General features: G+C 45.2%; 1 protein-coding gene across 3 annotated transcripts in view; it reads right to left on the bottom strand.

Moving 5' to 3' along the window:
- Positions 1–17,468, bottom strand: part of bean1 (brain expressed, associated with NEDD4, 1) — a 103,240-nt gene that overhangs the window by 50,511 nt on the left and 35,261 nt on the right. The window contains exon 2 of one of the 3 annotated variants that reach the window (XM_059651556.1): positions 13,765–14,093. The exons of the other annotated variants lie outside the window; for them this stretch is intronic. Within the exon in view, the coding sequence (XP_059507539.1) occupies positions 13,765–14,005 (241 nt within the window). The 5' untranslated portion in view covers positions 14,006–14,093. The remainder of the gene's footprint in view (positions 1–13,764; positions 14,094–17,468) is intronic. 3 annotated transcript variants of the gene reach the window in all.

Here is a 17,468-nt window from a genome sequence, read left to right as displayed (position 1 = left end):
AGATTCCAGTCTGTACTTCAACCGTGTGCATCTGTTATCTTATGTATAAACTATCTGAACCCCTTGTTTACATTCCAGACTGTAATCCACTCCTGGGTATCTGTTATTCGATATATAAGCCACCTGAGCCCCTCAATCAGATTCCCAGGAGCCCCTCAACTCATTCCCAGGTATCTATTAATCTATATATAAACCCCAACAGATTTGTTGATTAGATTCCAGTCTGTAACTGATTGCTTGTGTTTGACTGAATTTCACATCTATATTTTCAATCTGCAAAACATATCCTCATGAAGTAAAGAAATAGTTCAGGGACTTTATTCTAAAACACCAATCAGGTAATCGTAACAGGCCGAGGATAACTTTTCAAATTAAGTCTATTTTTTTCTGATCCAATTAACTTAACTTTTCCCAACAGAAATTTCTGCAGTTTTTCTCAACAGAAGATTTCAATAATTGAACACAGAATCTCATCTCGTCATCTCTCTCTCTTTGTTGGATTCTCTCTCGGGCTGAGACTGTCTGGCAACATTCCCATTCAATCAATAAATTAATCCCATGCCATGAGAGAGCATGGTATATATGACCAGAGTTGGTTAATCCTATCAAATATTGAAAACAGAGCAGGATGAGGGCATGCTGCATTGTCAGAGGTACTGTCTTTCAGATGAGATATGAAACTAAGATGCTCTCTGTGCACTCAGGAGGGTGTAATGGTATGGCTGTAATTGCAGTGTTTCAAAAAGAGCAGAGAGGTTTTTCCTGGAGTAATTGCAAATATTTATCCTTCAAGTGACACTTAAAACAGACAGAGCCAAAATCTATTGGAGTACTCTGTTGGTTAGGTTTTATGAAGCATCATTCAGCACAGAAGAGTTTTGTATGCGAAGAATGAGCACAGTAGGGACCAACAGGAACTGTGTGAAAAACTGGACCAACAGTAATATTTAAACAATATGATGTTGGGAAAGGAACAGAAGAATAATGCATGCAGGCAAGGTTTTGAGTCAAATCAGATATAGAAATAGATATAAAGAGAAGGATAGAATAATTGAACTAAGGTGATGGAGGGAAATGAAGTGACAAAAACAGGTAAGAAAAGTATTTTATTCAAAAATTGTTTCACTCATGATGAAAATACCATCTGAGGAAAGAGTGTCCCAAAGTTAAAATTTGAATTGTCCTGAATGACATTGTGTTAATCACAGAATCTCAGAACAGTTCTGGTGAAGAAGTATTCCACACGGTCCTTCAAAGTCCCACCTTCACATTGAATATAACCTACATTGTGTGCGTGGCTCTATCACCGTGCTCAATGGGACAGACTTCACACAGATCTAGCAACTCAAGACTGTGTGTCCATGAGGTGCTGTGGGCCATCAACAGCAGCAGAATTGTACTCCAGCACAATCTGTAACCTCATGGCCCGGCATATCCCCCACTCAACCATTACCATCAAGCCAGGGGATCAACCCTGGTTCAATGAAGAATGCAGGGGGGGAAGCCAGGAGCTGCAGCAGGCATACCTGAAGATGAGGCATCAACCTGGTGAAGCCACCACACAGGACCACTTGCACGCCAAACAGCGAAAGAGCAAGTGATAGACAGAGCTAAGCAATCCCACAGCCAACGATCAGATCTAAGCTCTGCAGTCCTGCCACACCCAGTGGTGAATGGTGGTGGGCAATTAAACAACTCACTGGAGGAGGAAGCTCCACAAATATCCCCTTCCTCAGTGATGGAACAGCCCAGCCCTTCAGTGCAAAAGAAAAGGCTGAAGTATTTGCAGTAATCTTCAGCCAGAAGTGCCATTTGAATGATCCATCTTGGCTTCTCCCAGTGGTCCCCAGTGTCACAGATACCAGCCTTCAGCCAACTTGATTCACTCCACGTGATATCAAGAAATGGTGGAGACACTGGATACTGTAAAGGCTATGGGTCCTGACAACATTCTGGCAATAGCACTGAAGACTTGTGCTCCAGAACTTACCGTTCCCCTAGCCAAGCTGTTCCAGTACAGTTACAACACTGGCATCTACTCAACAATGTCAAAAATTGCCCAAGTATGCCCTGTAAACAAAAGCAGGACACATCCTACCCGGCCAATTACTGCCCCATCAGTCTCCTCTTGAACATCAGTAAAGTGATGGAAGGTGTCAGTAATAGTGCTATCTAGCAGCCCCTGCTCAGCAATAACCTGCTCAGTGACGCCCAGTTTGGGTTCCACCAGGACCACTCAGCTCCTGACCTCATTACAGCCTTGTTCAAACATGGACAAAAGAGATGAATTCCAGAGTGAGGTGAGAGTGACAGCCCTTGATATCAAGGCTACATTCACCGGAGTGTGGCATCAAGGAGCCCTTACAAAATTGAAATCAATGGGTATCAGGGGACAAACTCTCTGCTGGTTGGAGTCATACCTGACACATGGGAAGATGGACGTGGTTGTTGGAGGTCAGTCATCTCAGCTCCAGGACATCTCTGCAGGAGTTCCTCAGGGTAGTGTCCTAGGCCCAACCATCTTCAGCTGCTTCATCAATGACCTTCCCTCCGTCATAAGGTCAGAAGTGGGGATGTTCGCCAATGATTGCACAATGTTCAGCACCATTCACAGCTCCTCAGGTACTGAAGCAGTTCCTGTAGTATCTAGGTTTAGGCTGCCAAGTGGCAAGTAAGAAAGGTTTAGTAAATTGGGCCTGTACTCATTGGAATTTAGAAGAATGAGAGGCAGTTTTATTGAAACATACAAGATTCTTAGGAGACTTAACAGGGTAGATGTGGAAAGGTTGTTTCCCCTTGTGGGAGAGTCTAGGACCAGAGAGCATCAACTCAGTATAAGGGTCACCCATTTTAGACAGAAAGGGGAAGGCGTTCTTCTTTCAGAGGGGTGTGAATCTATGAAATTCTTTACTGCAGAGGACTTATGGTCTTAATCATACCACACAAGTGCCAGGCACTGACCATCTCCAGGACAGAATCTAATCATTGCTCCTTGGCATTAGCATAGGCAAATCCCCCACTATAAACATCCTGACTAGAAACTCAACTGGACTAGCCATAAAAATACAATGGCTACAAAAGCAGGTCTGATGCTAAGTGTTCTGCAGAGAGTAACTCCTGTCCTGCCTTTCCAAAGCCATCCAATGTCTACAAGGCACAAGTCAGGAATGTGCTGGAATACTCCCCACTTGCCCTGGATGTGTGCAGCTCCAACAACATCCATGAAGTGCAACACCATCCAGGGTGAAGCAGTTTTACCTGGTTAGCAGGCCATCCACCTCCTTGGACAGTCATGCCCTTAGCGAACAAAGCATGTGCTCTCTGCAAGATGACTGCATTAACTGATCAAGGCTTCTTTGACAGCACCTTCTAAATAGGTGACATCTACACCCCCACAAAGACGAGAGCAGCAGATACATGAGAACACCACCCCTTATATTTCCCCTCACCATTCTGACTTGGAAATATATCACCATTCCTTCAAAGTTGTTGTGTCAAAGTTTCTCTCCATCGCCACCCCTCTTCCCTAACTCACTGGCCCAGAATGCCAATCATGCTGTGAGGCACACTACTGTACTGGCTCATGAAGGCAGCTGACTACTTCAGCACACTGTCGCTGCACCAGAAATGCCCACATCCTGCGAAAGATTAAAATCCCCACCCTGCATCCTCTCTAAAGCCTATTGACCATGCCTAAAACTTACTCGTCAGAATCGGACACAATATTCCCTGAGGATGGGCTGCATCAGTGTTGCAGAAAGTTTCGTCATAACTTCCGTGATTTTAAATTCTGCACCTTTCTTGTCTTTCCTTCAGTGTCACTGGGTCAGAATTCTGGAGCTCTCTGGTCATTAGCACAGTGGCTCCCTTCAAACCAGAGAGACTGCAGTGGCTCAAGAAGCAGCTCACCAGCACCTGGTTCAAGGGCAATTAGGGATGGGTAACTAATGCAGGGAAAGAACCCTACCCCCCCCCAACATTGGATGAACAGATACAAGAAATTCCTTCTAGAACGCCTCCATTAGTCATCACTCCAGCATTTGCACTGAGCCTTCAGCTGAGGTCTAAATGAAATTCCTGCCCTAACCCTATCTTTAGACTAGAATAGGATCCCCAAGGTGGGAAGTAAGCCATTTGGACCATTAACTCCACACAAATCCTCCAAAGAGCATCGTATCCCATCACTCTATCCCAGTATTTCTCATGGCTAACTCACCTAAGCCTGCACATCATGGGCTATTTTAGCACAACCAATCCACCTAACCCACATAACTTTGGACTGTGGGAGGAAACTAGAGCACCTGGAAGGCAGCACAGACACAGACAGTCGCCCAAAGGTGGAATCACACTCAGGTCCCCAGTGCTGTGGGGGTTGCGGTGATAACTAGTAAAACACCCTGCTGCTGCTGTAAATTCTTCACCTTTGACTAAGTTCTGGATTATTTGTGCTGATAATGGTGAAAGTGCAAGTCCATGAACCGTACTCTTATCTCTAAGTCTCTGAATTCAGGTTCCCAGGCTGACAGTCTAGTGTAGCACCGAGGGAATGCTATGTTATTGGAGGCACTGTTTTTCCAATGAGATGTTAAATCGCCTCTGAGATAAATGAAAACAATCCTATGACACTGTTTGAAAGAGGAAGACTGGTTATCTCTTGAAATCAAATTCAAATCAAATCTTGGCCATCATCACATTGATGTTTGTGGGAGCTTGCTGTGTGCTATTTGGGCTGCTACACTGCCTAAATTATAAGTGAGAGTACACTTCAAAGATTATTTCATGGCTGTCAAAATCTTTGAGGTGTCCTGAGGTCATAAAAAGCACACTATAAATACAAGACATTCTTTCTTACGTTTGTCAAATTATATTCAATAATTACTCCTGCGTTAAATGTGCTGTGGAGGTGAAAATGGTTCCAAATTAGGAGAGCAAGAGTTGGAAAAGGATTTTTGCTTTTTCCTTGTCCTGATTTTGCAATGATCTTCCCTTGTCTTGGTTTTGCTATTGCAGAAGGCTTGATGGTGGGTTGTCTGAACTGAGCTCCAGCCTTTTAGCAAGCTGTAAGTTGTTTGTGGTTTGTATTCAGGGAAATTGGGTTACTCACTAAAGACAGATATATCCTCGAGGGAAAACAAGAACAGTAGGGCTTGGAAATGTTGGTGCTGGCTGCTGCTGTGAGTTCCATTTTCAAAATATACAAGATCGGTTTGAACCAGTTACGTTATTTCCAAAGTTTACTGCCTTTCCTTCTCAACCCCACAGCACAATATCATAAACAGACAAGTCTTGTCGCTAATCCCACTCTATAATAACTAAGACTTACATTTTTACAGCAGCCTTTAGAATTCTGGGACATTGCAAAACATTTGACAGCAAACATCTTATAATAGGTCGACATTGCTCTAATGTAGGAAATACAGCAACCTGTTTAGAACACAGTAAATTCTCACCCTGTCTACAACTACTTACATTTATATTGCAGCTGGTCAATAAACACACAAGACAGCTGTGATCATCATGGAAAATAAGAGGCTGGATGTTGACATGGCTTCAATACTAGCACTAGGCTCACTGGGAGCAGATCATTGAAAGAACCATCTAATCTTTATCTGCCAGGGAAAGAGGCGAGATGTGGCCTGCACTCATCCAAGCAAATGGGGAGAATTCCATCACACTCCTGACTTGTGCCTTGTGGATGATGCACAGGCTTTAGGAGTCAGGATGTGAGTCACTCACTGCAGGATTCCCTGCCCCTGACCTGCTCTTTCTTGTTCAACATCTCTCGGGGTGTTGAAAGTAAGGCTAAGATATGTTAATGGTGCCAGATATCCAAGGGGCAGTGGTCAGATTCTCTCTTGTTGGAGATGCCATTGCCTGGCACTTGTATGCTGTGAATGTGATTAGCCACTTGTCAACCTAAGCCTGGATATTGCCCTGGTCTTGTTGCTTTTGAATATGGACTGCTTCTGTATATGAACAGTCCCGAATGTTGCAGAGCTTTTCTTCATAACAGACTCTTGACCTCATAACAGAGGAACAGAGTCATCGGGGAAACCAAGCGGAGGCTTGGAGACTGCTTTGTGGAACGCCTACCCTCAGTTCGCAACAAATGACTGCACCTCCCAGCTGTGAACCACTTCACTTCCCCCTTCCACTCCTCAGATGACGTGTCCATCCTGGGCTTTCTCCAGCATCACAATGATGCCGCCCAAAGGCAGCAAGAACAGCACCTCATATTCCGCTTGAGAACCCTGCAGCCCAATGGTCTTAATGTGGACTTCACAAGCTTCAAGCTCTCCCCGCCCCCTACTCCATCCCAAAACTAGCCCAACGTGTCCCCGTCTCCTTGACCTGTCCATCCTTTCTCCCACCTATCCGCTCGTCCCACCTTACTGACCAACCTCCACCTCCATCTCCTACCTACTGGCCTCATTCCCCTTGACCTGTCCGTCTTCCCTCAATTGACCAATCGCCGTCCCAACTCCTCACCTACACTCACCTTTACTGGCTCCATCCCTACCTCTTTAGCCTGTCCATCTTCTCTCCACCTATCTGTTCCTTTATCCACCTTCCATCAGCCCCACCCCTCCGCTCTATTTATTTCCCAGCTCCCTTCCCCCTCCCCATTTCTGAAGGAGGGTCCAGGCACGAAATGTCAGCCTTCCTGCTCCTATGATACTGCTTGGCCTGCTGTCTTCATCCAGCTCCACACCTTGTTATCTCAGATTCTCAGGCATCTGCAGTTCCTACTATCTCTGAGTATCTCTTGTGTTACACGCGATTCCAATCATTCCTAATTCCCATTCATCTCAATGTTTTCAGGGCACTGTAATGTCACATTTGGACAAATAATGTCCAGGGCAGTCAGTTTCTGTTCGTAAGTTGTCTGTTGATCCCAGCTTTCTGTTGAACAAGTTCCTGATTTCCACTCCCTGTTGTGTGATAAAGTGCTTTCTGAAATCACCCTTGGACATCCTTACTTTAGTTTTCAAGCTCGGCTCCTTTATAATGTCAGGATAATAGCTGGGTGGCACGGTGGCTCAGTGGTTAGCACTGCAGCCTTACAGCGCTAGGGGCCCAGGTTCAATTCCAGCCTCTGGTAACTGGCTTGTGGAGTTTGCACATTCTCCCCATGTCTGCATGGGTTTCTTCCAGGTGCTCTGGTTTCCTCCCACAGTCCAGAGATGTGCAGGCTAAGTGAATTGGCCATGCTAAATTGCCTGTAATGTTCAGGGGTGTGTGGGTTATGAGGGATGGGGCTGGGTGGGATGCTTCAAGGGCAGTGTGGACTTGTTGGGCTGAACGGCCTGTTTCCACACTGTATGGAATCTATTCTAACCATTGAAATACAGCATCAAACAGAACAGAAGATGACTTTTTGGCCCATCTAGTCTCTGGTGGCTCTCTCAAAGAACAATTCACTTCCATCAAATCATGCTTTTTTTTCTTTCTTGCTCAGAATTGATGGTATGTTTAATCATAAACATTTATTGTGTAGAAAAGATTTTCCCGAGCCCAGCACTGTCCCTTTACTTCAATTTCTTGACACCAGTTGGAGTACGTGTGTAATATTTTTGAATATATGTGAGTTAGCACATGCATGTGTGCATGATTATGTGGGAGACAGACGGAAGGACATAGGTGAAGTCTCATGTTGAAGAGAGAGACAAAGCCTGCTTTCATTAACTTTCAGTTATGTCCTTCGAGTGACTGAGCTACTGGATGAGTTAAGAAGCAGACGACAGATGCAGCTGCTGATACAGAGAATGATTCAATCTGTCCATCAAGCTGGTAATCTGATCGTTACAAACCTTGAAGAGACCTTGAAGTTCAGTTGCCAATCAATAATCACTTCCAGAAAAATCACTGTTACATAAACTCTTCATTACGCAACACTGGGTCAGCAGATTAATGTTGAATGCACCAGGCCAGAATTATTCCTGGAATAATCATACCTAAGATAAGCAAGGAAATGCGGCTAATTCACATTTAATGATTGGACCTAGACTGCACACTGATTCCATATTCCTGAAGCATCAAACAATTATTACTGGCATCTGTTTAAATCACCCTGCAGGTTTTAATTTGCTTTCAATTAATTTCTTAGATTCAGGAAGTGAAGGAGATGTGGACTGTCTTCCATTGGTAATGAGCACACTTCCCCTTTCAATTTTGACCACTTATGTTCTCCACTTGAGACATGAAGCTTTAACTTTTTAGGTGTTACCTGTTAAAGACCCTTGACACTATTTGAAAAAAGATAAGGTAAGTTCTCCCTGGTCCCCTGGGCAATTACTGCCCATTAATCAATCATCATATTACTACTTGTGGGATGTCGACACACTAAAGTATTTGTCATGTCTGGTTCCTCAACATATATCACTTCTTAAAAGAAAAGATTAATGAGGAGAAAATTTTTCACTGGGGATGGAGTCGGACCTAACAAAGGAGGTTAGCTGTAGTTGTTGGAGGCCAATCATCTCAGATACTGGCCATTGCTACAATGGTTCTCTAGGGGTCATGTGCTTGGCTCAACTGTTGTGTCTCACAAATACCAGTCAAACAAACTGAGTCAGAAGTCACATGACATCAGGTTATAGTCCAACGGGTTTATCTGAAATCACAAGCATTCGAAGTGCTGCTCCTTCGTCACCTGATGAAGGAGCAGTGTTCTGAAAACATGTGATTTTAAAGAAACCCATAGGAAGCCAACCTGGTGTCATGCGACTTTGAGCCTTGACTGCCCCAGTCCAACACCGGTACCTTTACATCTCAAATAAACTTGTTGGACTGTAACCCGGTGTTGTGTGACTTCTGAATTTGTCCACCCCAGTCCAACACCGCCACCTCTACATCAATGAAACAGAAGGTGATTGGTTCAACTCCCACTATAGACACACACATACACAAAATGATACCCTGAGGTTCACCCCTAATGCTGTCTTTCAGGTGAAATATTAAAATTAATTCCTGCCATTCCTGTGGGATGTCATAACAGGTGCTGAGAAATGCAAGTTGTCTCATTACTCGCCTCTCCTGAAGCAGCTATATTTAAGCATTTTCACATTTCTACTCCTTTGGAATTATGTTGTGTGGTGATTGCCCGTTGAATGCTTTCTGCAATGATTTCCAAATCATTAATCTTGATGTATAATGGAAGGAGGGGTGTGATTGAAAGCAAACATAATAATGCCTCTTCTGAAACGGGGGGCTCATAGATTTAATGTCACAACAGAGGGAATATGTAACGTTTCTTCTTAAGTCCCATTCTCATCTGTAACTGCCCTAAACATATTAAAGAAGCTTTCCCCTACAGACAAGCCCTACGTGTACACAGATTCAGCTCAGATGAAGAGGCACGAGACAGACAGTTGAAGGTGTTGAATGACACCCCCAAACGATGCTCAGGTCATCGATAGCCAGTTCCAATGCGCCACAGCAAAAAACCACAATGACCTCTTTAGAAGACAGACATAAGATACCACTGATGGAGTACCCTTTGTCGTCCAGTATTGCCCAGAGCGGAGAAACTACTCCATGTTCTTCATAACTTTCAACATGTCATCAACGACAACGAGCATCTCGCCAAGATTCTCCCTACACCTCCACTTCTCGCCTTCAAACAACCACCAACATAAAACAGACCGTTGTTTGCAGCAAATTACCCAGCAGCCTTCAGGACAATGTCAACCCCAAGACTATACAGCCCTGTCATGGTAACCTCTGTAAGACATGTCAGATCATCAACATGGACACTACCATCACACCTGGGAACACCACCCACCACATACATGGCAGATAGTCATGTGACTCGGCCAATGTTGTCTATCTCATACACTGCAGGCAAGGATGCCCAGAGGCATGGTATTTTAGCAAAACTATGCAGATGCTCACACAATGGATGAATGGACACCACGCAATAATCGCCAGACGGGGATGTTCTTACCCAGTCAGGGAAAACTTAGCGGTCAAGGACATTCAGCCTCTGATCGTCGGGTAAACGTTCTCCAAAATGGACTTTGAGATACACAACAAAGAATCGCTGAGCAGAGGCTGATAGCCAAGTTCAGTACCCATGAAGATAGTTTCAACTGTGATCCTGGTTCATGTCGTGCTACAGGTGACCCCACCAGACTGTTCTGCATCTGAAAAATCTTCCTCCCTGTCCTGGTTTGACAGCATCACCTTGGTAAATTGTTATTATCTCTCTACCTTAATTAGTTTGTATGGTTTTGGATTACTCATTACTTTGGCTAGGCCCTCAGCATGTGACTCTTATACTTTTCATATTATTCCAGTTGTGATATGAGATAATGAGAACTGCAGATGCTGGAGAATCCAAGATAACAAAGTGTGAAGCTGGATGAACACAGCAGGCCAAGCAGCATCTCAGAAGCACAAAAGCTGACATTTCGGTCTAGACCCTTCATCAGAGAGGCCTCTGATGAAGGGTCTAGGCCTAAAATGTCAGCTTTTGTGCTCCTGACATGCTGCCTGGCCTGCTGTGTTCATCCAGCTCCACACTTTGTTATGTTATTCCGGTTGTTTGGCTTGTCTCCAGCACCACCTTACTTTTATTTTTTTGTAATTATCTCTCTGCCTTATTTAATCAGATTATAGGTAATCCCATCGCTGGCTATTCAGCTGTTGACGCTTTACTCACACCACCTGATGCTCTTGGTCACCTGCAGAGACTTATTATTCGACAACCCATTCACACCAATCGTGCAATCTTTTGATCTCTCTGCCCTTGATCTCTCTGTGTATGAACTCTGGGTCTGTGTGCTCTCTTCTCTCACTGCACCTGATGAAGGGGCTGCACTCTGAAAGCATGTGATTTCAACGAAGCCTGTTGAACTGTGACCTGGTGTCATGTGGCTTCTGACTTCATCTAGAACAAGACAGGCTTTTTAACACATCCTGGCTGTGCAAGATCAGTGGTTTTCTTCGCTCAAAGACATTCAATGATAGTTATTTAGACCAGCTTTATATACCAGATCTTTCAATGGAATCCAAATTCCATAAGTTATCACTGTGGCAGTGTCCCCATGGTATTAGCCTAGAACACTGGATCACCCCATGATCTTACCACTTTGCCATCATCAATTTGTCTGTATAACAACTGAAATAACTGAAGATACTGTCAATCAGGAACAAAAACAGAAGTAGCTGGAAAATCTCTGCAGGTCTGGCAGTATCTGTGAAGAAAAGAGTCAGTTACAATTTCGGGTCTGGTGAACTGATTCTGAGGAAGGGTCACCGGACCTGAAACGCTAACTCTGATTTTCTCTTCACAGATGCTGCCAGACCTGCTGAGCTTTTCCAGCTAATTCTGTTTTTGATCAATTTATCCATTCTGATTTTAAACACAGGACATCATCTCGAAACAGATGAGGTTTGAGGATTTTAATAGCTTGTTAGTTTTAAACAACTAAACAATCCAAGCAAAAACAGAGCGAGAGCGAGAGCGAGTTAAAGTGGAACGATTAGCAGTGGTGCGCATTTTAGCCTGAGTTTATAAGCGGCAGATTTAGCCTCACGGCCTTCTCACCTCTGATCGGCAGTCACTCTCAATGGTAATTAAAGAAGAGAGCTACTAATTATGAAGAAAATTAGGTTTCCTTTTGAAGAGCACAGAGAGAATTCAAGTGACATCTGCTGTCTGCACCAAACCATCTGCGACATCACTAATTGCTTTGTAAGGGCAGTAGAGCCTTGTCTTTCAGGAAACTTTGAGCAGAATCGCTGAAATCAATTGTGTTACCGTTCTCCAGCTTTGTTTGTTGCTGAGTATGATCCACGAGGGGCTTTTCATTACCTGAAGGGGCTTAATTAAAATTCTGAAAATCAAGAGAGACCATCTCACCTTCATCTCAGAGATGCCGTGCAGCTAAACTCTCCCTCGTTGGGGGGAGCATTTATCAGTGCTGGCAGTAAGATCCTGCGTTTATTGTTCAGTGGAGTGTCACTAAATGAGGTACATGTAAAAAAGAAATAAAACTTGCATTTCCCAGGGACTTCCCCTCTTCAGGATGGCCCAAAGTTCTTTGGAAGTTTCATCGCTCTGGGAAACATGGTGGCTAACATTTTAGCACAGCAAGATTCCAAGATAGCAAACGGATGAATACTGCCACAGAATGGTTACAGCACAGTGGAGGCTATTCAGGTCATCAAGGAGAGGCCAACTCTCTGGAAAAGCAACTCAGCTGATCCCTAACTCCTCCTACCCTTCAATATAGCTCTGAAATTGTCTTTTCTTTTGAGTGCTGTCAGTTTTGAAAACACTGATTCTAACAGCCTGCACCCCCCCACACACTCTCAGACAGTACATTCAAGACCCAAACCACTTGAGTAAACCTGCCTCCCCCGCACTCTCAGGTAGTACATTCCAGACCCGAACCAGTCACCGCATAAAATAAGATAATAAAATGTGAGGCTGGATGAACACAGCAGGCCAAGCAGCATCTCAGGAGCACAAAAGCTGACGTTTCGGGCCTAGACCCTTCATCAGAGAGGGGGATGGGGTGAGGGTTCTGGAACAAATAGGGAGAGGGGGGAGGCGGACCGAAGATGGAGAGAAAAGAAGATAAGTGGAGAGGAGAGTATAGGTGAGAAGGTTGGGAGGAGATAGGTCAGTCCACGGAAGAGGGACAGGTCAAGGAGGTGGGATGAGGTTAGTAGGTAGGAGATGGAGGTGCGGCTTGGGGTGGGAGGAAGGGATGGGTGAGAGGAAGAACAGGTTAGGGAGGCAGAGACAGGCTGGGCTGGTTTTGCGATGCATTGGGGGGAGGGGACGAACTGGGCTGGTTTTGGGATGTGTTGGGGGAAGTGGTATACTGTATCCATTCTCCCCGGTGTGGCTTCCTCTACACTGGGGAAACCAAGTGGAGGCTTGGGGACCGCTTTGCAGAAGACCGCCACTCGGTTCGCAATAAACAACTGCACCTCCCAGTCGCAAACCATTTCCACTCCCCCTCCCATTCTTTAGAGGACATGTCCATCATGGGCCTCCTGCAGTGCCACAATGATGCCACCCGAAGGTTGCAGGAACAGCAACTCATATTCCGCTTGGGAACCCTGCAGCCCAATGGTATCAATGTGGACTTCACCAGCTTCAAAATCTCCCCTCCCCCTACTGCATCCCAAAACCAGCCCAGTTCTTCCCCTCCCCCCACTGCACCACACAACCAGCCCAGCTCTTCCCCTCCCCCCACTGTATCTCAAAACGAGCCCAGCCTGTCTCTGCCTCCCTAACCTGTTCTTCCTCTCACCCATCCCTTCCTCCCACCCCAAGCCGCACCTCCATTTCCTACCTACTAACCTCATCCCACCTCCTTGACCTGTCCGTCTTCCCTGGACTGACCTATCCCCTCCCTACCTCCCCACCTATACTCTCCTCTCCACCTATCTTCTTTACTCTCCATCTTTGGTCCACCTCCCCCTCTCTCCTTATTTATTCCAGAACCCTCTCCCCATCCCCCTCTCTGATGAAGGGTCTAGGCCTGAAACGTCAGCTTTTGTGCTCCTGAGATGCTGCTTGGCCTGCTGTGTTCATCCAGCTTCACACATTATTATCTTGGATTCTCCAGCATCTGCTGTTCCCATTATCTCACCGCATAAAATAAATCTTTTCCCATGTCTCCATTGGTTCTGTTTTATGGCTGTCTTTCAAGCTCTAGAACTTTCTCTTCTAATCGCCTTTATGTAAAATTTATACCAGATAGACTAGACATTTGTGCTCCACTATGTCTCCCCACAGCGTACCTCTTTCCATCCTAGCAGCGTATTCTTCAGTTTTTATTCTTTCCAGGGAATTTGCAGAGCACCCTGAAGGAAAAAACAAGTAAAACTGAAGAAAGTGATGCGCTGGTCTGACCCATTTTGTGATTGTGAGCTGGAACACACGTTCATCTATTTCCTGGCAGTACTGGGCTTCCCCTCTGGTCAAGGCCAGCTTTGGTTGTCCCGTTCCTAAATGCCTCCGTAAGTGACTTGCTTGGGCCATTTCAGAGGGAAGTTAATGATCGACCACCTTGCTGTAGGTCTAGAGTCACACGTCGGCCAGACCACGTTAGGATGGCAGATTTCCTTCCCTGAAAAGCACGAATGGGACAGATCACCTTTAAAAAAATAACCAATGACAGTTACTGAACCTACTTCTCAGTTATTGATTTTAAGTTCTAACAGCCACCAACAGCAAGATCTGAACCCTTGCCCTGGAGATTCTAGAACCATGAATGCACTATGACCCTCTTATTCCTTTCTCCTATGTTTTATTCATCTTGCCTCCCCTTGACTGCTGCTCTGCTATTCACCTCAACCTCTGCCATAGTGGAATGACTTTCACATTCTAGTTTCTCTGAGTGAAGAAATTCCTCCCGAATTTCCAATGGATGTTCTTATACTTATGGCCCTGAGTGGTGGTCTTAGCCACCAGTGGAAACATTTTCTTCACAATGGTTCTGTCGTCTATCTCATCCAACCCAATTCAATCATTTTAAAGACTTTAATTTTAGATCACCTACCTTTATACTGAAGCCTGCTCTGCTTTCCAAGGCATATATAACCTTGCAGCTCTGCTTGTAAATGTTATCTGCCTCAACCTTCTTTGCACAATATAGCAAAACTGTGATCGCATCATTTTGAGTGCCCTATCATTCTAAGATGTGGAGGTGCTGGTGTTGGACTGGAGCGGACAAGGTTAAAAATCACACACACCAGGTTATAGTCCAAACCTGTTGGACGATAACCTGATGCATGTGAGTTTTGACCTCTACCATTCTAAGATGCATTTGCCAGATATCTATTTCAAACTCAAATTCAATCATCTATCCCAGATCTATGGCCATTGTCAAGATGTTATTTAATGGTGGGGAGGGGGGGGCTTCCTTTGAAAGTCACATATTGTCACAGTGCTGTTATCCGTGCTGGTTTCTGATGCCACTCCTCTCAGTTAATTCTATCCCAATCATTCACCTCACTGCTACGATGTAAACCCTGGCTGTCATCAGTTAGCCAGCGGTCTAACCCCAAGCACCCGAAGCAATAATCCAAACCCTAACGCCTCGAAATCAGCATTTCAATCCCAAAGTCCAACACTTCACCCTAATGACTGTGTGTTGATTATAGGAGTCCGGGTGTCATGTTGTGGCTGTACAGCACATTGATTAGGCCACATTTTGGAGTTCTGCGTGCAATTCTGGCCTCCCTGCTAAGAGAAAGATATTGTTACACTTGAAAGGGCTCAGAAAAGATTTACAAGAATGTGGCCAGGGTTGGAGGGTTTGAGCTACATGAAGAGGTTGAATAGGCTGGGGCTATTTTCCCTGGAACATTGGAGGCTGAGGGGGTGACTGTATAGAGGTCTATAAAGTCATGAGGGGCATGGATAGGGTGAATAGTCAAGGTCTTTCCTCCAGGGTGGGGGAGTCAAAAGCTAGAGAGCATTGGTTTAAGGTGAGAGGGGAAAGATTTAAGAAAGACCTAAGGGGTAACATTTTCACGCAGAGGGTGGTGTGTGTATGGAATGAGCTGCCAGAGGAAGTGGTGAAGGCTGGTACAGTTATAGCATTTAAAATGCATCTGGGTGAGTACATGAATGGGAGGGGTTTGCGGGATATGGGCCAAATGCTGGCAAATGGGACTAGATTGATTTAGGATATCTGGTTAGTCCGGACGAGTTCGATTGAAGGGTATGGTTCCATGCTGTACATCTATATGACTGACTGCTCACCACTACCTTCTCTAGGGTAGTTAGGGATCGTGAAAAATGTAGGTGTAGGCAGTGTGCCCACCTCCCATGAGCTGAATAATACCCATACCTCACCTCTTCATAACACACACACATGAATTGTCTGGTGTCTACCGTCACTCTATCCTCTTTGATCTCTCTCATGCTCCTCTTCTGTTGCAGATCGTGTGAATAGCAGTGGCTGAAGGGTAATTTCTTTGTTGGGCAGCATGACCATGGTCTGCCCTGCTTCTTTTGCTGTCGCTGAAGAGTGGGCATGAGGAGGATGAGGATTTTCATAGTCATCGTGAGGGGGTGAGGAGAAGGGTTTTGGCGTTTGAGCGCAGACAGAATTTATTTTCCAGGCTGGCAGAGTACAGGTCAGAGGTCAAAACCTGTGGATGAGGAACCAGCAGTAGTCCAGAAACTCCCAAATTCTTTGGAATTCCTGATCTCAGAGGATTGTGGAAGCTGAGGTACTGAGCAGGTTCAAGGAGGAAATCAAGAGGTTGCTGCTAATGACATCAAGAGAAATTGGGAGAGCGTTGGAAAGGATTTGAAGAAGGAGCATCTTATACTTATCTTCCACAGTTAACATGCAGAAGTGCATGGGAAATTCCCATGGGAATGGCGATCATCATGCTAATAATTACCAAAAGCCAAATGACCCCATTTTAAACCATTGACTCTGTCTCCAGCATCTAAAGTCTCCTGTATTCCAATGTTGACCAAGGACCAAGGATATATATATATCATACATAGAAGCATTGCCTGGGTAAAAGCCCAAGTTCTTCAGATCAATTTGTTCTGCTTTGGAGGTGATTTCTGTGAAATGTGTTGCTCCTTGCTGCACCCCTGGGGTTTTGTGTTTGGACTTTGATCTGCACTTGCTCATCATCAGCCTTTACTGCAGCGTACGTCTCTACCCGCGAGAAATTCACTCCTTAATCATCTGCCACTCAATAGGTCAGTAGTGGAACATGGTGTTCTTGCCAGCAGGAGGCAGAAAACCCTACACAAGATTAGCTTCCTTGATATGACTGAGAAACAGTGCCCCGTGAAACACAGACTTTCACATCCACGTTTTGCTGACATATTTTCTTTAATTCATTTAGTGTCGGCATCATTGGCCAGGCCAGTGTCTGGTGAGGAGCAGAACAGGTTTGAGGGGTTGAATTGGCTCCTCGGGGCTCTTATTGCCCGGAGGGTTTTTAAGGATCGACCAGCTTGCTGTGGATCTGGAGTCACATGTAGATCAGACTGGGAATAGATTTCCTTCCTGAAGGGGCATTACTGAGCCACATGGATTTTTACAACAATTGTTTTTTTCACTAGGACCCAGAGTATAAGGGTGGCACAGTGGCTAAAACTGCTGCCATGCAGCACCTGGGTTCCACTCAGACCTTGGGTGTCTGTCTGTGTGAAGTTTGCACATTCTCCATGCGTCTGTGCGGATTTCCTCCAGGTACTCCGGTTTCCTCTCACAGTCCAAAGGTGTGCAGGTTAGGATAGATTGGCCATGCTTAATTGTCCCGTAATGCCCAGGAATGTGCGGGTTAGGGTGGATTGGCTGTGCTAAATTGTCCCATAGTGCCCAGGGATGATCGGGTTAGGGTGGATTGGCCGTGCTAAATTGTCCCATAGTGCCCAGGGATGTGCAGGTTAGGGTGGGTTGGCCGTGCTAAATTGTCCCATAGTGCCCAGGGATGTGCAGGTTAGGGTGGGTTGGCCGGGCTAA

Source organism: Stegostoma tigrinum, chromosome 16, assembly GCF_030684315.1.
Source record: "Stegostoma tigrinum isolate sSteTig4 chromosome 16, sSteTig4.hap1, whole genome shotgun sequence".
Taxonomy (NCBI): Eukaryota; Metazoa; Chordata; class Chondrichthyes; order Orectolobiformes; family Stegostomatidae; genus Stegostoma; species Stegostoma tigrinum.
Note: the sequence above shows the minus strand (reverse complement) of the source record. Positions and strands in the feature narration are given on the sequence as shown.